The 27,406-nt window shown below is 38.0% G+C and overlaps 1 protein-coding gene across 2 annotated transcripts in view; it reads left to right on the top strand.

Moving 5' to 3' along the window:
• Positions 1 to 27,406, top strand: part of kz (putative ATP-dependent RNA helicase kurz) — a 59,646-nt gene that overhangs the window by 21,764 nt on the left and 10,476 nt on the right. Inside the window, exons 6-14 of one of the 2 annotated variants that reach the window (XM_019056359.2) lie at positions 93 to 308; positions 3,060 to 3,195; positions 5,414 to 5,630; positions 9,736 to 9,928; positions 11,148 to 11,206; positions 13,269 to 13,486; positions 16,910 to 17,134; positions 22,374 to 22,588; positions 24,977 to 25,208. In XM_019056359.2, coding sequence (XP_018911904.2) covers positions 93 to 308; positions 3,060 to 3,195; positions 5,414 to 5,630; positions 9,736 to 9,928; positions 11,148 to 11,206; positions 13,269 to 13,486; positions 16,910 to 17,134; positions 22,374 to 22,588; positions 24,977 to 25,208 — 1,711 coding nt within the window. Of the gene's footprint in view, positions 1 to 92; positions 309 to 3,059; positions 3,196 to 5,413; positions 5,631 to 9,735; positions 9,929 to 10,973; positions 11,207 to 13,268; positions 13,487 to 16,909; positions 17,135 to 22,373; positions 22,589 to 24,976; positions 25,209 to 27,406 lie in introns of both variants that reach the window. The other variant, XM_019056358.2, reaches the window with a different exon arrangement.

Genomic DNA, 27,406 nt, shown 5'->3' with positions numbered 1-27,406 from the left:
TCTCGTTGCAAATGGTTATGAATTTCTTTGAAATTTTATTGCAACTTAAAATCAATTTTCTTTCTCTCACCTGTTTTGCGATTTGTTTTTAGGACTTCCTGTTGACCAAATATTCAGTAATAATTTTAGATGAAGCTCATGAGCGGAGTATTTTCACAGATATTTTAATTGGTCTTCTCTCAAGAATTGTTCCCCTTCGAAGTAAAAGAAATAACCCTCTTAAACTTATCATCATGTCTGCAACTCTAAGGATAGCAGATTACACAGAAAATCCTCGACTGTTCAAAAAACCACCCCCAGTGATTCATGTGAGTTCATTTATTTCTTATTTGTTCATTTGTCTCATTTTTGGGAAAATTGTACAGCACCTCTTGATCTTTCAACTTGCAAAAATTTGCAAGTTGAAATCGAGGTACCGAGGTAACATTTTACCTCGGTAAAATGTTACTGGATGTGTAAAGGCATTAGTCAGTGTAGTCACACTTTACCATAATCTATCTGTTGTTTTGAAAAAAGGTGTGTTCTGTTGTAATCAGATCCAGTTCACCTCAATCTAAGAGGTCTGTGCTAACTTTCAAAAGGTTCGAACTAGACGGTAGATTGGGTTTGGTTTGATTCTGAATTTCTGGCTCAGAAATTTTAAAACTCTCCAAGACGACTTTTCATAGTTTAGCACTCGCGGGTATTTGTAGTTTTTAGCAAAAGCTCTTGAACTTCAGAGAACTATAGAAATTTTTCAAATGCTTGCTTGTGATTGCAGCTTTACTCAAAATTTTACCGGCTCTTCAAAGTCTGACTTCATTTTGGCAATTTTGGAAGCTCTAGAGTGTGATAGCCAATTGTATCAATTTTGCAGGTGTTAGCTTGCTCTCTGTTTTTTGCAAACACTTTATTTTTGGGGCCTTTTGCTAATAAAACAAAACAGAATAGAACAGATTGAAGCAAGACAGTACACATGGGAAATCCACCCTTTCACAGGTGCTAGACACATATAGAAGCCAACAACATAATAAATTAAAATCAAATTTTTGATGTTGCAAACCTTCAGGAAATGTTAGTAGGTTAACAATGAAAACAAGATATACTCTTATGGCTAAGGAAATATAAAGGAGAAAAAAGTGTTGTTGTCCTGGAACATAGGGTATATAGGGTAGTTCCTAAGCAACCACATTACTCAACGTTCTGCTGCCTTTGAAATTTCCTTAAAAACAGGAACCAGACATAGTTCAGCTATCCTTGAACAAAATGTCCATAGCTGGTGCAAAGAGTCACTACTAGAGATATCCCATCTCCTCCTGGATGCGACGTTTAAACTCCTGCTGAAAGTCAAAATGACGGATCCAGTTGTTTGACGGTTACAAGTATCAGAGATTCCGGTGCCATAAGTTTTTCCTTTTGGCACTTATTCTTCTTCCTCTGCAAACTTCCAGGGCATAGCTCTGTTTTTCAGGCCATCTAGTACAGAGCACATCATATAAAGGCTGTTCCAAAAGTACTGCCTCTTTACTCTTCACAAGGAGAAAGAACACAGATATCATATTGCGGTTTCTGTGGGGCTATAACTCTAAAAACTGCCCTTAAAATGAGACCAAAATGTGCTTTGTAACAGTAAATTTGACTGAGATACATCATTTTGAAAATGAACCTTCTAGGATGGGAAATGGTTGACTCTTCCAGGATTCTCAACATTTTTTAAGAGAGAAAATAAAGTTCCTTAAAAATGAAACAGTCGATATTAAAAACATCTTCTTTTCCGAGCCCCTATGTCAATTCAGCAAACTTACATGAAGGAGGGCTCTGTCCCCCACCCTCAGGGGTCAACATTTTGGACATAGATGTTCCGATTTTGGATTTCTTGGTGTCGATCTAGGTTAAAATTTTCCGTATTTACTAATTCCGATTACCTAGCTTCAAAATTTTGACAGAAGCCCCGACTTTTGAAGCATTGGCCCCCCTTCTTACATTCCAGGGAGGGCTGAAACAGTTCCAGAACCATGAATTTCGGATTCTTTTTTTTGAGTTCCTGTTTGTCCTTGCGGTTTTAAAAAAAAAAACCAAGATAAACGCCTGTTACGGCAGGTTTGGGCCACCCTGTATATTAAATGGGTTAGTTACGCTAGTCAAAGAATCGTGTTTTGATGCTTACTTCTTTTAGATTAGCTAAAAATAATAAGATCTGTGCAAATCGCAACTTTCTATGTTCAATATTAAAGGAGATATCGCGCTTTGAAAAGTTAGGTTCTTGACGTCATCCACCGCGATAGTGACATCCTTGGTTTTTTCCTCTTTTGTTCGAGCAGTGATGCAGTGGGCGCATCGCAAAACGTCAACGTCGTTGAAAGTAAGCAAACTCAAGAAACAGACGGACTCGCGCTTCAAAGATCTTCTTATCAGGAGATAACGCACTTGCTGCGAAAAGATCCGCGGTCAGTCAGTTCACCTCAATTTGTTTATTTTTATTGTCGTTGAAGTTTCGCATTGCGCCCTCTGCATCACTGATAGAACAAAAGAGGAAGATACCAAGGGTGTCACTACTGCAGACGTCAAAAACCCGACTTTCCAAAGTGCAACATCTCTGTCAATATTGAAGGTAGAGAGTTGCTGTTTGCACACATCTCATTATTTCTAGCTTATTTACAAAGATCAAGCATCAAAACACGATTCTGTTACCAACGCAACTGGCCCATTAGCAAACTGTATTAGCTAAGTTTATAAAGAAAATTTGTAAATTTTTAATCAAATATTTTTAATTGAAAACCTAATATTTGCAACAAAAAAAATAGGTTTGAGGTTTACACGTTGAATTGCAGAACTTTTTTCAAGATTCGAAATAAGAAATTCAAGGTTTGCACAGCCTTACAATCTAATTAGTTGAAAGTTCAAACCTCTTTCTCTCAGCGTTGACTAGATGTGAGCTGTTTCCACTCAGCTGAACCTTGTGTTTTCTGGGTACATTTATCATATCCTGTAAATATTGTCAAGATTTCTTGATTACAAAGAAAATATTTACAACTTCTCACTGAGTTATAACTTAATAAAAAGTTGCATGATTTTTCCAGATTGAATCACGTCAGTACCCAGTTGTAATTCACTTTAACAAACGGACAAGTGTGGATTATGTAAGAGAATCTTTTTCCAAGGCATGCAAAATACACTGTCAGCTTCCAGAAGGAGGAATCCTTATTTTTTTAACAGGTTGTATGGTTTGTATGTTCATTTAATATTAACCAAAAGGAAGGTCCCATAGATGATCTATATAAATTTTCTCAAACTCAAGCTGTTTCCAATTTCCTCATGAAAGTAATTTTATATTGAAGAATTCCCAACTTCAGGCAAACCATTCCTTTTAGTACCTCAGTGGTTTTAGTAGTGCCAGTAGTATTAAGTGACATTTTTGTGGTTTCATTTAAAATTAATTCAAACTTGAATATTGAGACGAAAAATAAAATGCAGTGTTCACTTTCCGCTCAAAGTATACTCTGAGATAGGTTTATTTTTTATTTTCTATTTATTTCTTTTTAGTACATTACAAGCACTACTTTTGCAGGATGAAATGAATGTTCTTCTAAATTTACATTTTACTATACCTAAATTAACAAGCAACTGAGAAAAAAAACACTAAGAAATGGCCCGAACTACATATGTAACAAGGTGGAGAAAAGGTGCCGGGTCCACACCATTTTGCGGGGAAATCAAAGCCAAGAAATTCCAAAAATTATAATTAGAGTCAAAAATTAAATTCTTTTACCTCTAATGAGTACCAGCACAAAACTGAGGGGAAAGAGTGTTCAGCTCAGGCAGTTTGCATTGGAATATTATTCACTGACGAGTATGATCTGCTGATGAGGTCTAAAAAGACCCAAACCGGTACAGATCTCTCGGCGTGACTCAAACTTATTATTCCAACATAAACTGTCTGAGCTGAACACTCTTCCCTCCTCAGTTTTGTACTGGCGCTCATTGGAGTTAAAATATTTTTTGACTCTAATTATAATTTTTGGAACCTCTTGGCTTTGATTTTCCTGCAAAATGGTGTGAATCCAGCACCTTTTCTCCACCTTGTTTAAAAAACAACTTGATATACATCACTATAATGAAGCTGGAAGGCAAGCTTGTAGAATAGAAAAATCGGGCGCCGCATAGTGCAATTGCGTGCGGCTTAATGGGGGCCTTTGCCCGCAGCGACAGCCAACTTTTCCCTCTTTGCACCATGCCTTTGCCACCATGCCTTTGCACCATGCCTTTGCACCATGTCGTGCCTCTCACTTCCTCTCCAGCCACTGGGCAGTCTCCTCACCCCATCGCCCATCCTGTCCTACCTTCTTAGTGTCAGTCGAAGGAATGTGGCTCGTCTTGCAAGCAGAAGTCACTTGCTGAGCGCATAAGGAGGGTGCAGGCTTGTACAATCATTTCACTGCTAATTATTCACATGCAATTAATGTGTACGAAACATTTGAACATTACTCTTGGTCCTGTAGAAATTCATTCATTGAGGAGTAGGGATTATTTTCTTAGACGTTTATTTAATTTCTCAAAAAAATGAGGAAGTTGAAATTTTACCTATGATGATAACTTCCAACTCTTCTTGCAGAGTATTAAATATGCACTTTGCCCAATGAGATGTCAGGGAATCTTTTCCAGTCTCTTTTAAACTATCCTTTTCTGCAAAACAGTGCTAGGGTAGAAGGATCTGTGGGAAGGATTTGTGTTTTCCTAGTTTATTTCCCCTTGCGATACTGCCACAACGTTTTACTTGAAGTGACAAATGTCTGCATCATTGTGTGCACAAAAGTGTCACGTGATACCCTTATCTGTGATACCATTTAATCGTAGGAATGCATAATATTACCTCATGCAGTGCTTATGGAGCAATTTAGAAACTCTGCAATTGAGCTTTTCCTTTCCAAATCTCAAAATGTATACCTTTATCAGTTAATATTTAAATTTTTATTACTAAAACATGTAAGCCAGTGAACAATCGTAGAAGCAGCAAAGAAATTATGTCTCTCTATTTTCCCCTCTATGTATGGGGATCATTATCATCAAGTGCAGGTTTTGCCTTAATGTTCTTGAATTTTCAATTTAAATTTAAAAAAGAGACTTAGCTCTAACAAGTTTTTCGTGAAAAAAAATATCACCAGATATTATGCCAAAAAGGAAGCATTGGAAAGTCAGGGAATTTTATGTTCAAAGCCCCAGAGAAGTCAAATCAGCCCAAACATTCCAAAATGGGGTTTTGGTAGCTTGAACTGATATTAATCTGATTTAATTAGGTCAATTCTATGACACCAAACAATCAGGTTTTTAAAATTTCAGCCACTCTTCTTATCTGGAAAATGTGGTGATCTTGGTGGCATTGAACATCTTGTATCTACTGGGTTACTAATGGTTTTTATGTGTGGATGTGTTTCAGGTCAGCAAGAGGTTAACACCCTGGTTAAAAAACTTCGGAGGACATTCCCCTATAAAAAAACCTGGAACTTGGAGAATGAAGAAAAAATAGGAGATGATGAAGATTGTAGTGCCAGTGATGGAGAAAATGTAGAAATGAGTCTGTCAAAAGCAATTCAGGAAATTAGAAAATCAAGAAAGACAGTCGTCAAAGCACTTCCAGAAATCAATTTAGATAGGTATAAACGGAAAGTTTTTGGACGAAGTGTTCCTGGCACAGAGACTGTTACACAACTGTTACAGAGGCAGAAATATTTTGGATTTATGCCCTGGTGCAAAGTGAGTTAGTAAAGGAAAGTTTTGGAACGGGCTGTTTCCTACACATTGGATCACAGGAGGAAAACTTACGCACAAATTTTTAAGTGTATTTTCTAAAAAAAATACACTGTTGCGATTCCTGCTGATATCAGACCTTAGCCTAAAACCTCCGAAAAAGTAGTGAGCCGAGGACATATTTTATGAATATGATAGCCGTTCAGATGTTTCTTCCCATGATACAGATGCATGTAATTGTTAAAAGGAGGATTTAAGTAGTCTGATATAACAAAAAATGAGTATACCAAAAACAGGGTGATGGCTGTAATAAAAATATTAAAAATTAGGACGTTTCGAGGCTGAAGAGCTCCCATCTTCAGCCAAAACTAAACCGAAATAAAGCTAAAAAAAACCACACAGATGAGACGGTCCTACCGCCCCCACTCTCATTATGCGAAACAAGACTGTCTCACTGAGCTAACCGAGGACCTGATCTGCTTCATGATGGGGTTGGACTGATGCGCCATTTTTGTACTGATCCATTCTCTATGGATGGCGTTATTCGACTGCACGGTACCCTGACCAGCTAATCCTCTAAGTATCGCAAAGGTGCCTTTATAACTTTATGACCGCTGTCCGTAAAATTTCCTACCGCTGAGGTGCTTTTACCGGATGACTTTTTAACCGCCAGACGGAAAATTTTCTACCGCTAAGGTTTCTATGGAAGGAGGGGACACCCAAAAATGAATTTCTCTAGGAAAACCCCCATTTTACTGCGTTGTTTTTTGTGTACAAGAGGCGACCCAAAAAATCCAGAATTTTGCTGTAACTTGGCGACGGTGGAAACTATCCGAGTTCTACCGCTTGGAGGTGTATCCAGGAGCTATGAAGAGTTACTAGGCCATAGATGGTTATTCAAAATCGGTGATTTTGCCTCTCTCATGGATTTTTCCCGGAGTTGGATATGTTGTTCCCTATCACAGGACACGCCTTTTTCCGGCAATGGCAAGTTCACCCAAAATTTTCCCTGTGCGCCACAGCGTTGCCAAGTCGAAACCGTGAACATTTCGCAGGTGGCATTAAAATTGAGCTATGAAGTCGCAGTTTCGACGAAAATTTTCAAAAATGCGCACTCCAAAGATATCTTCATGAATTTAATGTCCATTAATTTTAACATACATGCATTGTTGCCAATTTTTCGATTTTTAAATACATCCATTTTTACAAATCCGCCAAAATTAGAAAAGGGCTCCATTTTAATTGGAATAAAAAGTTGTCCATTCGATAGTTCGTTTGATTTCGCATCCATTGATATATTATACCTCGCATGGAAATGTTTTGTTCGCGAGATTTGGCCATTTTTGTAAACAGCTTTATTGAGTGACGACGCTTGTTAAGTCCAGGCAGATAGAAATTTTAGCCCTCAAAGACACGGGGTAGCATTAATTCCATGATTTAATGTTTAATTTCAAGCAATAATGTTGGTTTCATCCCCTCTCCAAAAATAAAATAGGAGCGAATATTTTGAAACACCGCAACCAAGATACGCACTTTTGCAGTTTTACCATCGAAATATTACTCCACTATGGTGGCCGATAAAAATGTGACCTTCGAAGATCTCTGAAATCATATATCCAAGGAAAAAGTGCCAGCTTTCAAAGTTAGAGAAATTACCCTCGACATCATCAGCAATGAAGCACCATTAATTTAGGAACTACCTTCATACTCAACTGTGGATGGGATGAAGCGATCTGGGTGCTTGTCAGTGGGAATGGATGAATAAAAACAAGGAGTTTCATCCTATTTTAGGTGACTTGCCTGCAGCTCCTGGAATCTCCGCTTACAATTATCTGATGTAATTGTAAGAAAGGGTGTGACGCCATGCTGTACCTCTGAGTAAATTATCTTATCGTTCTTGGACGAGAAGTTGTGAAGACTCCAACCGTAAAAACTTACAGAACCGTACGGTAGGAAGAAGATCCTGACGAGCCTGACTCAGAATGTGAATCAGCATGTGTTGACTCAGATTTTCTTTTATATTGACTAGAGAGGGTACGGTGGGTGCGTCGCATGTAATGTCCTTATCTTTATTGAGAAATTATATGGGTTTAAAAATAATTAAAATAACTCATTATAAATGCTCGTTTTAACATCATTTCTACCGTGGACGGCCAAACTGATCACATTCTTAAATGTTTCGTCTAATTTTTGTGTAAAATAATTTTTTTACATTTCATTTAAATTCGTTTTGTTGACTGAAAATACGTAGAAATTGATACCTCACTAGCCATCTCACGTGATTTTTTTGTCATAAAAATGCACACTCCTGCCTTTCAACTTTGGCCGCCATCGTAGACTTGGGGCACCAGTTTTGACCTGGGGGCTTTTTTGACTTCATTGATGAAATCTACGTCCAAAAATACATAGGAAATGATATATCACTTGCCTTATCACGCAAAAGTTTAAAACATGCACCCTCCTGGCTTTAAAATTTGGCCGCCATCTTGGATTTGGGGCACCAATTTTGACCGGGGGGTTGTTTTCAGACTTCAAATTTGAAATCTGCGACCCAAATTACATGGAAAATGATACCTCACATGTCAGGATATGCACAAGTGAAAATACTGATATTCCGGAGGTCTAATTACGGGCGCCATTTTTAATTTTAGGTATTTTAAGGGGTGTTCCGGGATCTGACAGTGATTAAATTTTAGAATACTGTTTGAGAGAACCTATTATTGACGTTTACACAAGTTTTGATCGCATTTATCTCTGTTAACAGCGTTCTAACAATGATTCAACGCGAAAATTCGACAAAACAAAGTGAAATCAGAGCCCTAGACTCCCATGGCCTCAGAATTTTGGGCTCACCTGCGAAATTGAGCTTTCTGTAGATAAAGATGATATCATGAAAGTTTCATGGTTTTTTCCAGAAATGCACGATTGTTATGCTTATTCACCCTACTATCACAGAAATGCGATTTTTTTTATACTTCCATCGGTTTTAGCGTTGGCGATGGCGGTTTTGAGCCGTACAGGAGTTTCGGACGATACAGCACCATTTTTAAACAAAATAACTGTACTGAGACCGAAGTTTGTCCTTCAGAAGCAGCTTTTTAGAAGGCTAATAGAGAAATCCGTGTTTTTATCGAGTAAGAGAGAAAAATTTGAGCGCTAAGTGTTGTTACTGAAAGTAACCCATCTTCGAAAACGACAAACTTGCCAAACAAGCCCTCCAGCCAACTCTCGCCAATATGAAAGAAAATATGCTACAATGTTGAAATTTGGCCAGTGACTCTTCATAGCTCCTAGTTACACCTCCTAGTGGTGGAACCTGAATATTTTCCATCGTTGCCTCGTTACAGCATAATTCCGTTTTTTTGGTCCCCCCTCCCCCAGTTGTAGCTTCGGAGCCAGGGGACTTAAAGTTGAGAGCCAAAGGAGTTATCTTTCTTTGTCATCATTAAAAAATTTATTTAATCGACTAATATTGCACTTATTTAAGCTTTCCTCTCAGAAACACCCTATTTTTAGCAAAGAGCGTATTACTTGACTTTAAAAAGTAATCATTGCACACCAGAAATGACATTTTATTCTTCTGTTTTGGAAGGATCTCAGTCTACAAAAATATTATTTACAGAAATTATTCTTAGTTTAGTTCCAACAACACACTGGAACTTACGTTTGAATGAAAACTTTAAGCATAATTTTCTGAAACCTGCTTTCTTCGCCTTATGCTGTTTCGGCGAAAGAACTCCATATGCTGATCTTCAAATTACATTTTCTTGATGCTGTGTTTCAGGGTTTTCAGTGGAATAACGGTTGTATCTCAGGGTTTCCAATTGGAAAAATGGTTGCTAAATCCTTGTAACAGTTCACGGAAAAATGAAAGATTGTCATTACTCTAATTAATATATTAGAGAAAATGATTTAGTGGGTCGAAAATACTTTCATCAAGCTCTTTTGATTTTTAGGATATCTATGTTACGATGCTTGTCTGTTGTCAAATTGATCTGGTATCTTTTTCAGTTATGATCTTGCCCCCGCTGATGACACAGAAGCAGACATGTTGGATGCTGAAGATGAAGATATTGCTGAGACAGAAGGGGACTCTGATGAAGAGTGGTCGTCTACAGTGGAAGCTGAATTTACAGCAAGGTCTAGTCAGCCTTTGTGGGTTCTCCCTCTCTACTCCCTTCTACCTAGTCACAAACAAGCCAGGGTAAGTAGTGAAATAAGATTATTTAATTTGGTAAAGAGATGTACTAGAGAATCAAATCGTTTAAAACATTGCTGAGGTCGCCAGACAAAGAAGTTCATTAAATGGCCTCATTTTTGCCCCTACTTGTTGTACTGTAAATGTTATATTTGAAGAATCCTCCTTCTTTTGAAGAATTTCAGCTCCTTGCAGTAATGGGACTGTTGCACAATTTTTTTTTAATCCAACTTTGAAAAGTCCGATAAATGAGAATACCTTCATTTTTCTGTAGTGCTTCAACCAAGTTTAGTTGATAAAATGACTTCTGAAGTAAGTAAAACCCAACTTCATTTCAAGCAGAAAAACATCGCATTAACAGATTTTGTGATGTCCTAAGAAGAAACGATCCCTGTATATCCTTTTGCCTGTGTCTGTTCATTTACTTTCTGGTCGCAATTGTAATGAGAGGTTATGTACCCTAACGATGCTCGATGTCATCGCTGTTTGAAGTGAATATTTTTGCTGTCTATGTGAAGTGAAAACGTTTGTTCTGGGCGTGAATCTTATGGCAGCCCTGTTCCATCGAATTCACAGCGGCTAGGACCATGGAAAGTTGTCTAAAGCATCATAAGCATTAGGCTGATTGGAAAAGTTCCGCTTGTCACCTCCACTTTCACACTCATTTTCCGTGTCAAAAAAGCTGTTTACAAAACTGTGAGAGATATTAATGCTAAAACCTTTTTCAAAGTGGTGACTTGCGTCCTGAGGTCACAACATCCCAATGTAAACAGTTTTCTGGAGTCAAGTAAAGACCAATATCCTGAAGAATTTATCGTGTAACATTGTTTCAACAGGTTCTTTTTGAATGGCATTGCAAAATCCTGGGATACAGAACCTGGAAACTAACATAAAAAGTCAATATTGATTCAGAATTAATTGATTTACCACTACTTTCAGAGTTAAGGAATAAAAATACTAAAATGTAAACTTGTTGGTAATTTTAGTGCCCTTTAAACTTATTTTTGATTTTGCAAAGACGTACCCATGAGATTAATAAAAAGTTTGTTAGATTTTTGAGCCACCTCCTCCTGGATGCCGGTTGTGTGTGGTGGCTACAAATGTTGCGGAAACATCTCTCACTATTCCTTCAATCAAGTATGTTGTCGATTGTGGTAGAACAAAGACCCGCCTCTATGATAACTTTACTGGTATCTCAATGTTTTCTGTGATTTGGACAAGCAAGGCATCTGCTGATCAAAGGGCTGGACGAGCTGGCCGCATTGGACCTGGACACTGTTATCGGTGAGCTTCTTTCAGTAATTCACTAATTGAAGGGAGATCCAGTGGAGGTTCTGAGATGAGTTTTCCTTGTGAGAAATTATTCCCTGTAGGGAGCAGTCTCTCTTTGTTTAGATTTTCACAAGTATTTGATCAGAGTTTGTGCAACCTACCTGCAGCCTTTGACCTTTGGACAAAATTTTAAAGAGTCAAGTGGAAAAGCATGCTATACCTACAATTCTCAGGTTCAGTTGACTCTGCTTAGTCAGAATACATACTCCAACAATTTGGTCCCGACCTAGTAGCTGGTCCATGAAAAGAAATTTTCCCAAAAAACATTGTAAACAGGGGGAAAAAGATCACGGTGATGGGCAGATTCCCCTATCAAGTTATAAATAAAAGAGACATGTCTAGCAAAAACACTTAACAATCCTTTAAAATCAAAAGAAATACACAAAACTTCTTTACAAAACTTTGCCTAGACCACAAACGTCAGCCATGTAGCAAGCAAAAATGAGATGAGGGGCGATGAGCTGATCTCTGAGCAGGTAGACATGACTAAAAATGGCACCGTCAATGTTGCTAGAAGCCACCTCATTTGTATAGACATCTCCATGCTTCCTAAGTATACACCCTAGTATATCTTTCTGGTCGATGTCTCCAACCATGGGATGACTCTTCAACAGCCGTATCAGTTGGCACCAAAGAAATCCCCAAATGAAACGTATGCCTGTCAACACAAAGATATCGAGGGGCCTGAAAATTAGTGTATTAAATTATTCAGACTACCCCACTGAGTAAGTAGGGATGGAGGTCGATGCTCTCTCAGAGCATACAACTTGCAACATTACAAAAAATAATGCTGAGCAAGAAGTCTGTAGTATTTCTATGACACTATTTAGAAGTATTAAAGTAAAGCCGGCAGTAATGAAGGGGTAAACATTCCTCCAAATTCAGGTAGTGCAGGAAACTTGCAAAGGATGATGCAGAACGGACAGACAGAACTTCATCCCAATCCTATCACACCTGCACCTATATCCAGTCACTCTAGCCTGAAAAAGAAGTGGTCAGAATATATTAGCACAGTTATGGTAAATCGTGAAGTGAAATCTTTTGCAATGATTTTGATGCCAAACCGTTGCAGTCGATATAAATCAGGTGCTACTCTTGATCCTGTTCTCCCAAGTAGTGTTGATTGTAGGGACTGGAGGGGGAAAATTTAATAATCATGGCAGGAGCCAATAATGCATACTGATGTTCTAGGGATATATGTAATAGAGAAGTTAGAATATAAAATTGAGAGAATTTTTTAAGAATTAACATACAATTTGCAGCATTGGGCATAATGCAATACTTTTTACCAGGTGTGCACAGTGCAACAAGAAAAATTCACGACATGCTTTCACTGTTAAGGTGTGTGCACCATTGTTTGTTTTTCCAAAAAAAATCCCTGGGTAAAGAGCTCTGAAAACAGGAGCCACCATCAGCAGAAATTGATGAATCTGTCGCAGGCAAATAGTGAAATCAGGCATTTTGTCAAATGCCTAGGCAGATAGTCAAATTTTGACGGTCTACAAAATTTTGTGTATTTATGGCGAAGAGCTCACGATTTTTCACTATTTTTGAAAAAATAACTACGAACTCTTATTGTCTTTTCCTCTTTAATTGTCTCTCTTATTTTTAAATGTTGAATTTCCGAAAATTCTGTATTTTACGACATGCTGAAAATTTCAAGATCAGTGACTCTTCAAGAGCTAAAAATTGTTTAAAATGCTAGTGTGTGTGTGCAAATTTTTATTGAAAATTTTTTCTTGCAGGAGCAATGAATTATTTTGTCTGAAATTAGGAAAAGAATTAGAATTTTGCTCTAAGTTCGAATTTTTGACTATTTGCCTAGGCATTTGACAAAATGCCTGATTTTACTATTTGCCTGCGACAAATCCTTAGTCCTCGAAATTTAATCAACTCCGCCCTGAAAGGCTATCCAGATACTCTTTAACTCGACGGAAATGTTACTTATTATTTTCAAGGTAAAAGTTGGACATTTTTTGTTCTTCTGATTTAAAATGAGTGGTAAATGTTGCAGGCTATATTCATCAGCATTATTTAAAGATGAGTTTGAAGAATTTACAATGCCAGAAATTCAGCAGAAACCTGTTGATGATCTCCTACTGCAGATGAAGGCGATGAAGATTGAAAGAGCTGTGAATTTTCCATTTCCATCTGCTCCTAACATTATCCAACTGAAAGCGGCAGAGAGGAGACTGGCTATCCTTGGTGCACTAGAGACATCGTGTGCCAAAGGTTTGTTCTGCCTCCTTCTTATTATCACAGAAAAATCCAAACTGGTTCAATTTTAAGAAAGGTTGCAAATGTTGAGCACCTTTTAAAAGAGAAAATCTAATCTTTAATACAGGCAAGTGCGTATAGTGGGGTGGATTAGCAAGAAATACCTCTAGGATCGTGTATTTCTGGATAGAAGCATGAAACTATCCGGAAATCTTCTACATGTATGAAGAAAGGAATTTTGCCTGGGTGTCCAGTTTTATGGGGGACTGGGGGGCGGGAGGACCCTAAAATCGTAAAATTCAGGTTTTCTGTGAGAATTTTCGTGCACAAGTGGATAAAACTGAATGAGTTTGCGGAACTTACCACTTTGAGGCCACATCAATATATTCTAGAACGACTTCACCCACTAATCACCAAATTTTGACCAAAAGGGTGTTTGAGGGGGGGGGGGACCTGAGATTTAAACCCCTTGCTTTTCTTGTTAACTATGAATGAGGCTTATAGCAACTGAATCCTTCGAACATCATGGTTTCACATTGCTGAACTATTTCAAGGGTGATAAAAAAATTCGTCATGGTCATGGGAGAGGGAAGGAAGGTGGGAGGCAGCAAGGGAACCGCAAACGCACACTCTGCAAAGGCAGCGCTGCATGCAAGACTCTCCCAATATAACGTCTATGTTGTGTTGCATTTTTAATACCTATTTCCAATCGTTGCACTTATCTTATGCTCATCAACAGGGAGAGAGGGGGGGCTGATTTTCAACCCCTTCCATAAAAATATATAAAAAATAAAAGTAGAAATTGGAAACGGAGATGATGACATAAGGAATGTGAAAACATTTACCGATCCAAGAGATTATCATTGAGTATGTTCCGTCTCTCTTTGGATCGGAAACCCTTATTTTTGATGCCACTAGGACAATTTGCAGTTTCGTTTTCATGATCGTCATTATCAGTGATATAGTTTCCCATGTTTTTCTTGTGCGTGTTGTAGCCGTTCTCACGTTCTTAAAATTTTCCCTCTTGCAGAGCATCGTACAGTTTAGATTTAGATTTAAGTATTTATTTGTTTGTTTCTGCACAAAAAGGGTAATACAAATATGTCAAGTTATACATTAATATTTTAATACATTTACAATTGGGGAAAATAATTAAATTGCATAGTAGTAAATCAAAGTAAGCTTCAATTCCTGAGTGTACTCATTAATTTCATAGTACTCGCCGTTAATTAAATATTCTTATAATTTCGCTTTAAAATTTTTTGCATCATAAATTTTCTTTAGATCATCTGGATGTTTCAAGAAGAAGGTATGGCCTCTTCTTAAAGTGGGGCTACCCTTAATCACAGCCGTTATACCAGCATTTTTGGTGTTTACTTGGCAGTTGGCATTTGAGTTTCTAGGATCTAATTTATTGATGACAAAATTCATGATAGATCAAAATACCAAGAAGGATGGCACTGTAAGCAGCCGACTACTCTTAAAGCGAGTTCTACAGGAATCATATGGATTTAATCTTAATATAGTCTTCAACGCTCTCCTTTGGATTCTGAAAACTCTTTCAACAAGGAGTTTGCTACACTGAATGCAAGAGTTAATACAATAGTCAATTCTTGATATAATAAGGGCATGGTATACCTTAATTAGTACATCAAAATCACAAAACTTGGACAACATTTTAAGAACAAAAATATATGTGTGCATTATTGAGCAAATTTCATTAACATGAAGGTCTTATTCCCATTTTTTATCTGTTAGTGTGCCCAGACATTTGATCGTTACCACTCCTTCAATTTCTTCATTATCCATTAGTAATTTGAAAGAATCAATGATATTTTTCGTGCTTATGAGCATAAATTTTGTTTTGTCGCCGTTTACTTCTAGGAGATTTATATCAGCCCATTGTTTGAGGATGTTGAGTAAAATGAATGCGTCTATTTCCAATCTGTCTAGGCTATTGTTACTTATTACCAGCAAAATATCATCAGCAAATAAAATAATGAGAAAGATCAACAGAATCGTGGCTAAACATTTAAGTTTGAAAATTTTGAACATGGAAGAACGGGTGGCTGAGCCCTGTGGAACACCTCCCTTAACTGGTGCAGTAGGAGAGTCAAAGACTTTTTTGCCAGATTTGATTTGCACATACATATTGATTTCCATCTTGAAGGTAACTGTCGATGCATCTCATTGATTCCTCAGTAAAGCCATACTTTCTCGACTTTATTTTTAAAAGCTTGTGGTTTACAGTGTCAAAAGATTTCTTCATATCAACTGCAATAACTACATTATACTTTTTCTTATTGCACAAGAGATTATCATGGCATTGTGTAATAGCAGATTCGGTGTTAAGCCCATCCCGAAAACCATATTGATGTTTACATATTATCTTATTACTATTATGTAATAACTCATTAATTTGCTTACTTATTACGTTTTCATGCAGATGGGAGATATTTGCGATAATGGTCTGTAATTATTTACACTTATCTTATTACCACTTTTGAATAATGGTAAGACCTTCACAGTTTTTAAATGTTCAGGGAAAGTTCCTATAGAAAAATACTCATTTACCATAACGGAAAGAGGTCTACTTATTTCGTCTTTGATACTTTTGATAAAATCATATGAAATACCGATCCTCCAATGTTTTATTATTTAATTTGTCAATTGTGGAAGGGGTTGAAAATCAGCCCCCTCCCCCCCCCCCCCCCTGTTGATGAGCATAAGATAAGTGCAACGATTGGAAATAGGTATTAAAAATGCAGCACAACATACAAGTTATATTGGGAGAATCTTGCATGCAGCGCCGCCTTTGCAGAGTGTGCGCTTGTGGTTCCCTTTCTGCCTCCCACCTTCCTTCCCTCTCCCATGACCATGACGAATTTTTTTAATCACCCCTGAAATAGTTCAGCAATGATGGCCTCAAAGTGGTAAGTTCCGCAAACTCAGTCAGTTTTATCCACTTGTGCACGAAAATTCTCACAAAAAACCTGAATTTTACGATTTTAGGATCCGCCCGCCCCCCAGCCCCCCTGGGACCCCATAAAACTGGACACCCAGGCTAGATTTGTTTCTTCATACATGTAGAAGATTTCCTGAAAGTTTCATGCTTTTATCCAGAGACGCACGATTATTTTGCCAATTCGCCCCACCAGTAAAATTTTTGCTACTACTAAAAAAATTAATGTTCCTTTAAAGAGCATGAAAAAAGCGCCAAAACTGAATTGTAGAAGAATAGTCAACAGAGAAGTATGATAAGGGGGAGAAGGTAACCTGCAGCAAATTGCGTAACAAACTTTTCCTCGGCAAACGTCATCATTAGATTGTCCTAAATGACATACAAAAAGTTCTGATGGTTCGACTTCTGATACCATACTTTTCTGATAGCAAATATCTGTGCACTTCTTTTCTTCCTTGCCAATTTCTTTATTACAGATGAGTGGAGCTCAAAATTGACTCCACTTGGTGAAGCTATGGCCTTATTTCCTGTCGCTCCAAGATTTGGCAAAATGTTATGTCTTAGTCATCAACATTGCCTATTACCGTACACCATAGCCATTGTTGCTGCGCTCTCTGTCCAAGAAGTTTTGTTGGCAGAAAATGTTAACACTGCCAAAGTAAGACGAATGTGGGCAGGAGTAGGGAACTCATTACTCTTAGGTATGTCAACATTTTGTCCCACATTGTTAGTCCAGAAAAGACATAATTTAATTTGCCAGACAAATAAAGGGGTGTGTGCAAAATCGGCAAAATTTCCCTCCTCATGGATTTTGACCAATTTTCAATATGTCATTCCTCATTATAGAATACCCTTTTCTCCAAAATTTCAAGGCCTGAAATGAATTTCTTCAGCGAAATGAGCAGCGTTGCCAAGTTGAAAACCGTTGAGTTCCGTATCTTTCGAACGAAAAAAGATATTGAGATGCGGTTTGCGCTAAAATTTTTCACAGTTGCGTTCTGTTGGATTATTAAGACGACTAAATTGTTTAGGTAATTTAAGATTGCAATGATGCCATTTTTCACACTTTCTTAAGGGTCAATTTTTTTTTCAACCCTGGTACATTGTCAAATGCCAGATTCTCGATTCGAACAAAAAGCTGTTCAATTCATTTGTGGTACTTTTCCACACATTTTGATGTATTACACCTCCCAGGGAATCGATTTGTACGCGAGATATGAGCCATCAAAGTTTACGTTTTGCGCGCACCGATTGGAATTCGGGCGCTCAGAGTCGCACCCCCTCCCTTGCTACTAACAAGCTTCACGAGGTCACTCTCGTATATTTATAGCATGCTTTTCATTTCTGGCCTTTAAAACGGTCTCTGATGGATATTTAGGGACCTCGCAATCCATTGTTGCCAAATTTGAACCATTTTTGGGGTTTTTCAATTTTATGCGGGTAAAACTTGATTTAAACTGAAAACTGTGTACTTTATTGGAAGGAACGTCAAAAAATGAATAAAGGACTATGTGTAACGTTTTTCTACGTTGCCAAATTTTCGGAAAAATTGTTCCAAAGAGCCAAAAATGGCAGAAACTGTTTATACTGCCACGCCTAAGGTTCAAGAAAGTGGGGCATAACTTTCATATTGACCTACATAACAGCTCTTACCCATCCATACAACAGATAAGAAAAGCACAGTTGTACCTGGATTCCCGTGATGTGAAAATTGACCGAGATGTCACGTGTTGCAGCCCCTCTATAGTTAAGGTAACTCTTTTGAATGTTATTCGACCTTTAGTCACACTCCTTACGGGTGTGTCATACAGGGTTATCCAAAAGTCACTGACCACCCCTGTAACTTTTTTCCAAATTGAGATAGAAGTTTGAAACTTTGGGAATGTTCCTCGGTCTAAAGTAGCAACTTTTTGGTACCCCCAAAATTTTGGGGGGCGGCCCCCCTTAAGGGGGGCAGGGGCTAACTTTTTTTTTTCAAATGGCAACCCCCCCTTTGTGATACCTCATTCGAAAGATAATAAAAAAATAAAATTTTTGGCGCAAACCGCAGGTCAAAATGTTCATTTTTGACAAAATGGCGGCCGGTCAAAGTTCAAAATGGCGGAAATTTGGCATCTCCGTTGTTTATTGACGGGTTGGTGTAAAACTCGGAATCCTAGGGTTTTTCGAGATGAGAAAAACGATTCTGGCATTGGTTTTCCAGAAAGTCAGTCCTTTTCAAAATGGCGGCGGTCAAAATGGCGGCCTCGAGCGGGAAGTGGATATTTAGGCTGCATATCGTTGGATTTGCATGTAACTTGGTATCTGGGGGTATTCCGGCACTAGAAGAACGAATCTTCCATTGAATATCTAAAATTTTGACAAATTCCAAAATGGCGACGGAAAATGGCGGGAAATCAGTTTTACGGCTCTTTACCGATGGATTTGCATGAAATTCGATATCCTGGCGGTTTTTGGTTGGTTAAAAAGGAATCTTTCATTAGATTCTTGAAATATCAAATAATTTCATGCTAATCCATCGGTAAAGAGCCGTAAAACTGATTTCCCGCCATTTTTCCGTCGCCATTTTGGAATTTGTCAAAATTTTAGATATCCAATGGAAGATTCGTTCTTCTAGTGCCGGAATACCCCCAGATACCAAGTTACATGCAAATCCAACGATATGCAGCCTAAATATCCACTTCCCGCTCGAGGCCGCCATTTTGACCGCCGCCATTTTGAAAAGGACTGACTTTTCTAGAAAACCAATGCCAGAATCGTTTTTCTCATCTCGAAAAACCCTAGGATTCCGAGTTTTACACCAATCCGTCAATAAACAACGGAGATGCCAAATTTCCGCCATTTTGAACTTTGACCGGCCGCCATTGTGTCAAAAATGAACATTTTGACCTGCGGTTTGCGCCAAAAATTTTCTTTTTTTATTATCTTTCGAATGAGGTATCACAAAGGGGGGGTTGCCATTTGAAAAAAAAAAGTTAGCCCCCGCCCCCCTTAAGGGGGGCCGCCCCCAAAATTTTGGGGTACCAAAAAGTTGCTACTTTAGACCGAGGAACATTCCCAAAGTTTCAAACTTCTATCTCAATTTGGAAACAACTTACAGGGGTGGTCAGTGACTTTTGGATAACCCTGTATGTATTTTCTCCTGTACGTTTCATATTTTGCCATAATATTTGGCGTTCGATTAATTTTAAGGAGCCTCAGAGAGCATTGTTGCCATTTTTGGCCAATTTTTCCGGGTTCTATCAATTTTACACATGTGAAACTTAATTTAACTTAAAAACCGGGTATATTTTTGGATTAAACGTAAATAGTTACACCAGAAATGCTTCTTATAACTGTTTCGTACTTTACCAAATTTTCGAGAAAAATCGTCCTAAAGTGCTGAAAATTGGATTAATTATAACGGACGTGAGACGTATCGTAAATAATCTTGTAAGATATGTTATTAGTAGTAAAACAATACTTAAAATTAACATTCTTCATATGAGAGTCATCATTCTATTCCTAAAACCTTTGACGTAATAATTATCAAATTTTTGGCTCTTTGGAACAATTTTTCCAAAAATTTGGGAACATAGAAAAACGTTACACTTAGTCCTTTATTCATTTTTTGACGTTCCTTCCAAAAAAGTACACAGTTTTCAGTTTAAATCAAGTTTTACCCGCGTAAAATTGAAAAACCCCAAAAATGGTTCAAATTTGGCAACAATGGATTGCGAGGTCCCTAAATATCCATCAGAGACCGTTTTAAAGGCCAGAAATGAAAAGCATGCTATAAATATACGAGAGTGACCTCGTGAAGCTTGTTAGTAGCAAGGGAGGGGGTGCGACTCTGAGCGCCCGAATTCCAATCGGTGCGCGCAAAACGTAAACTTTGATGGCTCATATCTCGCGTACAAATCGATTCCCTGGGAGGTGTAATATATCAAAATGTGTGGAAAAGTACCACAAATGAATTGAACAGCTTTTTGTTCGAATCGAGAATCTGGCATTTGACAATGTACCAGGGTTGAAAAAAAAATTGACCCTTAAGAAAGTGTGAAAAATGGCATCATTGCAATCTTAAATTACCTAAACAATTTAGTCGACTTAGGACGTCGAGGAATGACATATTGAGAATTGGTCGAAATCCATGAGGGGGAAGTTTTGCCGATTTTGCATACACCCTATCTGATCACTTTATTCTACCTTGGAGTTATTGAATGGATTCTAATGTAAATGATCCAGCTTAGAAGAAGAAAGAAAAAAAAAATTATTTAGTAATGAACTGATTTGGAATTTTAGAGAAATACAAGAGTCTTTGCAAGGCCCTCCCTCCTAGCCTTGCCTTCAGCTCAAAATGAGTAATAAGGGGAAAAATTAATCTTGTATCCTTATATTTTGGCTGCCATACTCCAAGATGGCCGCTAAAAGCCGATTTTCATTATTTTCTCATTTATTGGAGGTTCTAATTTACCCATGAACATTCAGTCTTGCAGAAATGGAAGAATCGAGATTTAAGTTCAGTCGACTATTTTATCCTAGCTCTTGCCTGTAATTTTGAAAAGTAGACTGTAAGCCCAGTTTATCGTGTTTGCTCAGATTTTCGGGGCATTTTTGCAGCTTGACGCTAACAACTCGACAGATATATGTATAATTGTACTGAATATGAGGAAACGTCGAGACAAAAGTTCTATCAGTCATTTTATCCTGGCTAATAGCCGCCATTTTGAAAATTAGCGTCCTAGGCTTGTTTCTTTGCAGTTCCTCTGGTTTTTGTGGCTATTTCGCAGCTAAGTGCTTACAATTCGGGAGGAATATTTTTGAGAACAAGGAAACATTGAGACAGAAGTTCAATCCGCCATTTTATCCTTGCAAATGGCCGCCATTTGGAAAATTAGTCGCCCAGTCCCCCCCTTTCTTTATAGTTTCATAGATTTTTCCTCTCAGCACACAAGAATTTCTCAAAGTTGAAGGTGTGATAAAGATGTTCCCTAAGTTATGAGAATATCCATCTCGGAGAAGGACTTTGACTGGTGGATTTTCCCTGGACTCTCATCCAGTCAAACACTCCATGCATAAATAGATAGCAAATATATTAGCAGGGTTGCACAGGTGGAGCCTTGGAGTCCCCACCTAATGTGGCAAAGCTGCTAATTTTTTTGCTATCAATTGGTACTGGTGGACAAAATAATTTAGTGATGGACTCTCTTGTGACAAAAGAGATCCGCTCTCTTACAGCTTCAAATTTGAGAGCTTTTTCTGAGTTTTTCAGTTTGTTTCACAGAAATTTGGTGATGCCGTTGTGTTTTTCTCAAAATTTTACATGTAACACAGTCCTTCAATCTCTAATCCTTATGTCATGCGACAATTACTTTGTGCTATTTATGATTTTTGATTCTAGCTTTGAGAATTTTAAGCTGAGCATAAATATGAATTTGTATATAAAAGTGCCCTTGTATTGAATCGATTACAAAGAAACCTCTCAGGAAAATATCCGGAAACCCTCAGAAGCCATTGGAGTGGTTATGTTAGGATAGTTTAAGTCATCTATCATTGATAGGTGACGCTATCAGCCGAGCTAAGGAGGGGTGATCCACAATTCAATCGCAACACAGTCCAAAAATGCGAACTGACTATTAATGGATGACTGTATTCCCCCCATCTGTTGCCCCCTGTATGCCCCCCCTCCCACCACAGACAGCTATAAAGGTGGATGTTTAAGTGTCCTTAATTATAATTCACCATAAGGCATTGAAATCAGAACCTTAATACTGAGAACAAACTGCCTTAACCATTTCTTCATCAAGGTTTGCTTGTAAAGTAGCAGAATTTTTTCTTTCTCAGATATTTTGTAGTGAACTATAATAACTTCTGCGCAGCAGATGTGTCAGAATTTTGCCCCTTACCCTATTTTTTCTGCATTTCTAAGTTTTCTCATGCTTTTTCAATTTATTGTAGGTGATGTGATCGTCCTCTTAAGAGCAGTTGGAGCTGCTGAATATGCCAGTAGCAATGGTGCTCTGGGTGAATTTTGTCTGAAAAATGGATTAAACAAAAAAGCTATTACTGAGATACGCAAATTACGGAAGCAAGTGACCAATGAAATGAACCTGACCATTGCAGAATTGCAGCTAGTAGTAGATCCTCAGATGAAGCCGCCATCTGATTTACAGGTGATCTTGAAATTTGTCATTGTACTAGTTCTTGATGATTTGTATCCTGTCAATTGCCAAGATTAGGTCTCTAAACCTTGTGTTTTTTAACGTAATACTCTAAAGGTACCGGGTGAGTAGATTACTTGGTGATCTATCGCGTAATTTTGGAGCCCAAATCCTGGACAAGCCTGCTTTGAAAAATTCCAATGACTTAAAGGAATTTCGAAAGCGCCAGAATGACAGGAAAACAATGGAAGTTATCCACTCAGGCAGTCAAGTCGCTATCTCCTCTCATTTTCCACTGATGTTTGTTAAAATAAAATGTATTTTAATGTGAAATTGTTGCTTGTTAACTACAGATAACATGAATGCGATTCGATTGTTTAATTCTGAAAGTAGTGTTTTGACTTTCGTATTGTTTTCATTTATAAAGAATAGAAAGACATTTCACAAAAGTGGAAGAAACTGGTGCTTGCTTCTAATTGGTGCTGGATAGCATAATTTGGTTCGGCTCGAAACCGAGGCGTTTTCGCATTTTCGGAAAAGTTGCACTTTTTTAAGTTCGTAATTCTCGGTTTCTGAGTTACTTTTCTGCACTTTTAATGTGCTCATTGTGTTTTACCCGTCATTTACCGGCAGAAATATGTATACACCTGTCAAAATTTGTTCATCGTTTAGTAACCCATTCAATCCAAAATAGCGGCAACTTTGCATAAAAAAAAGGCACTAAAGAGATGATATTGTCAACAGCGATGCACTTTCAGGGGCAAAGGAATATAACTTTTAGTTTGACCCACAGCCAGTAGATGGGGCGCATTGTGGAAATTAAGACCCCGCGCCAGGCCGCGGGTACAGATTTTGATTCATGTTTGATAGTACATGACGGTGTACACTCAGCAATTGTGAATGACCTGGGTTATAAACATGCTGTTTTAAAGTATCTGATGAATATTTCTAAACCCAGAATAGTGAGAAACAATGAATTGCATGCTGAAACACATGTGAAACACAAAGTACCATGGCTTTATCATGTCGAATCCCTGTAATCCATATAAGGATATCATAAGGAAGTCTGAATGCGACGCCCAGCATATCCAGGCCTTGTCTGCTTTCACCCTTTAGCTCCACCCTGATGTTTCAAATTTCCAGTAGAAACGGTCCTGAGTTCATTTTAAAACAAAAGACCATTTGCGATCTTACAGAATAAATGGAAGGTTAGTTGTTACCTTTTTGATTGACTGTTTTTCTGTAACCAGCAAAAAGTCCGTGACTGAAGTCACGGGTCTAGATGCTCCACAATTATATCTGTTGAGCATTTCATTAATTTATTTTGTTACCAGGATCTATTGTGGCAATAGACCGGGATCGTTTCGATTACGACTGTGCAAATATTAAAAAATCTCGAATATTGGAGTTCAACTAATTTTTCCGACATTTGATTCGAACTCGAACTTGGAAACCTCGAATAATCCAAATATTCGACCACATTTCGAATCTCAAGAAGAAAGACCGAATTTTCGTACATCCGGTCATATTGATGATGTACTCGTAGGAACTCAATCTGGCGCACAGTGCAAACTACTTGTTTGGAGGTTAGGTAAACAAAGGCCAACGTTTCATTGGTTCATCCAGCGCATGGCACTTGCACTAGACGGGTCAATTCAAAATTCGCGTCACTTGAGTTCCACCTAATATGTCTACTACATGGTGTAAGAATGGGCGAATGTACTAACCTCTATTACCTATTCTCCTCTGCCCTGCGCGGCACCCCGGTCTTTACAATATTGCTAGACTGTCTTTGCGAGATCAGCATTGATGTGAAGTAAAACTGAATGAAGTGGATTTTTGGACAGTAAGCAGCAGTTTTATAGCTCTGCAACACTTCTGTTAATTGCTAGTCCTTAATTAAAGGAAAAAATTTTCTCTCCCTTCTTCTCTTTCCTCCGCAAATCAAAATGTATGCAAAACCACTTGATAATTGAATGAATAGATTAATTCTTGATATTTGATTGATTCTTGATCCATAATAGTAAATGTTTTATTCAAAATTTGAATGTCAGAAAAGAAAAGATTATTTATTCGATTTTTACTTCCACAGAGGTAGGTTTTGGTCGAAAATAGGTAAAAACTAAAAATATTCTATTCGATTCTCGCGGCAGGAGTCGAAAGCCTAGTTCTGGCCGAAAAGGTCGCAAAGAGCATACCTACGTTTCACTTACCTTGGCCATTCTCTATAACTGACATGTTGAAAATATACAATTTTCTGACAGGCAAGAGTTGGGAATATTGCAATGAAAATTTTAACACATAACAGTAAGTGCTTTCAACTCAGCGTTTTGTTGCCTCTTACTTGTTTTTTTTTATTTTTTTATTTTTCATTTCCTTTTTTCTTTTTATTCTTTCAAGGCAAAACTACTGAGGCAGGTTGTTTTAGCTGGAATGGTGGATCATGTAGCTTTGAAATTAGACCAAGATCAATTGACTGCAGCTGGTCTTCGTCCACATCAGCCAGCTTATCGCATTCCTGAGATGGAGGATATTGTTTTCATGCACTCTTCTTCTGTTCTTCGTAAAACCAGACCACAGTGGGTTGTGTATCAAGAAGTTTATCAGCTTAATGATAAAATGTATATGCGAGGTAGGTTATTTTCACTTCTAATGTAATTTCTCTCTGTGTTAAACCAATGTGTCAATAAGCCGCACGCTTGCAGGAGTGCCATTCAGTATAACCTCAATTGAAGACACCGCACCAAGAACAGCCTATTACTGGAAACCGCATTTTGAGAAAAACGCATCTAAAGTTTTGTTTTTGATAGACTGCGCAGACTTTTCTATGCAGGTACCCTGTTTTGGTGTTTTTGGGTGACCTAACCCTTCTATTGAAGGATGCCGGGTACCTAGATTTTGTGATACATTTTGGGTTTACACTCTAATATATTTAATTTAAAAAAGCATTTTGTAGGCCATTATTACGCCCAACAGTCATTTTGGTGGCAATATGAAGTATAAATCATTTTAATCACGCATGATTAACGCAAAATGAAAGAATATCGATTTTGAGTAAAGAAAGGGGTAACTAGCACCTTATAGGCCCGTATTACGCCCAACAGTCATTTTGGTGGCAACATGCGAAGTATACATTTTTGGAGGAATGGATAGTTTGAGAGGAGAATAAATTATTTCAATAGCTCGTTTTTCTGAAATGTAAACAAATCTTTATAAAATGAGATCAAAAAATAAAATAATTCAGTCTTCTTAAGGCCGCGCGTATAGGTCGTTTTTGCACCCATCAATCCAGAGGCCTGACTTAACTCGGAAAAAACAGGTTTTTCGACCTCGAGCCGTTACCTTATCATATTCTATCGCTACCACAGCACAGTCCAGGGTACGTAGAATCCGAAAAGCAGATGGGCGTAATAACGACCTATACGCCTATAGCCTCTTCTTGGTGCGGTGTCCTCAATTCATGTTTAGCCATATTATAATTGTGGGAAATTCTTACAGAAATCTTATAGTCTCATTATTATATTGTTTTATGCTATACAGGGGGAGCAAAAAGTCCCCTAACCCCTTTCTAACCTTAGAACGCATTCATGTATCAATACGAAATTTTGGAGATGGCTCTAGGGCGATAAAAGCTATTATTTGGCATATTCAACATATCCCCGGGGAGAGGGCTGCACTTTAACTCAAAATTTTTAAATGGCAACCCCTTTCTTAATACATTCTTGAAAAGTTATAATTAAAAAAAAAAAAATTGGCCTAAACTGGTAGTTGCTAAGAATCTCTGTTCTTTAGTTATCCAAGGTCAAAGTTCAAAATAGGCCTGCTGTACAAAAATCATGAATCCTGTTCAGAAAGTTGCTATAAAGCTAACAAGGTCGCAAACTTCTCCTTATCGCAAATACTTAAAAAAAAATCAAACAAATCGAAATTTCGGAAAAAATTGTAAAGAATCTTATCGTTTACACCCAGAGTGATTTAAGCCCCCTCCCGCGATTAACTATCTTCCTTGCGGGAGGGGTGCGATTAACTGTCTTCCTTGTGAGAGGGGCGGTTCAGTTTACTTGAGGAGGAAGTCAGCAACTCTTGAAGAAAACACTCTGACCTGATAGAGCCCATGCCAGTTGGAAAAGGGGTGCTTCCCCCTACTTTTGGTAGAAGAAAGAAGAGTTTTGTTAAGAACCATCGAATTTCTGTCTCCTCTGATTTTAAGCAAGTTTTGGGTAACAGAAAGAAGAAAGGGCGCCCCTTGCCCAGCTTGGGCTCTGTCAGATGACTAAGTTACCTTCAAAAAGATGCTTCAAGGCTAAAATCACTCTAGGTTTAAAAGTTAAGGTTCTCGACAATTTTTTTCCAAAAGTATTTGCAACGCTTTGAAGTTCGCCGCCTTGTCTGCCTCATATAATTTTCTGTACAGGACTTATGATTTTTTTAATACATGCCTATTTTGAACTTTGACTAAGGATAACTACAGAACAAAAAGTCATAGCAACTTCCGGTTTATGCATAAAGTTTTCTTCTTTTTCTACCTTTTCAAGGATGTATTAAAAAAAGGGGGTTACCATTTGAAAATTTTGAGTTATAGTGTATTCCAGGTGAGGCGACAATCCGACAACCCCCTCCCTCCGGAAATCACGAATGTGCCAAAAATTGTCACTCATTGACCTAGAGTAAGTAAGTAAGTAAGGGACGAGCTTACCGGCGAGGCGCCCTCAAGGGGCCAAGGCAACTGGCTACTTGCCGTCGTGCACCCTGAAGTTGGACCGTGCTCCTTAACTTCGTACTATTGACACATTCTGTATCCTTCATATTCCCGCAAGGCTCAGAAGTCAT

The sequence above is a fragment of the Bemisia tabaci genome, chromosome 1, assembly GCF_918797505.1.
Source record: "Bemisia tabaci chromosome 1, PGI_BMITA_v3".
Taxonomy (NCBI): domain Eukaryota; kingdom Metazoa; phylum Arthropoda; class Insecta; order Hemiptera; family Aleyrodidae; genus Bemisia; species Bemisia tabaci.
This window is presented reverse-complemented; position numbering and strand designations above follow the sequence as displayed.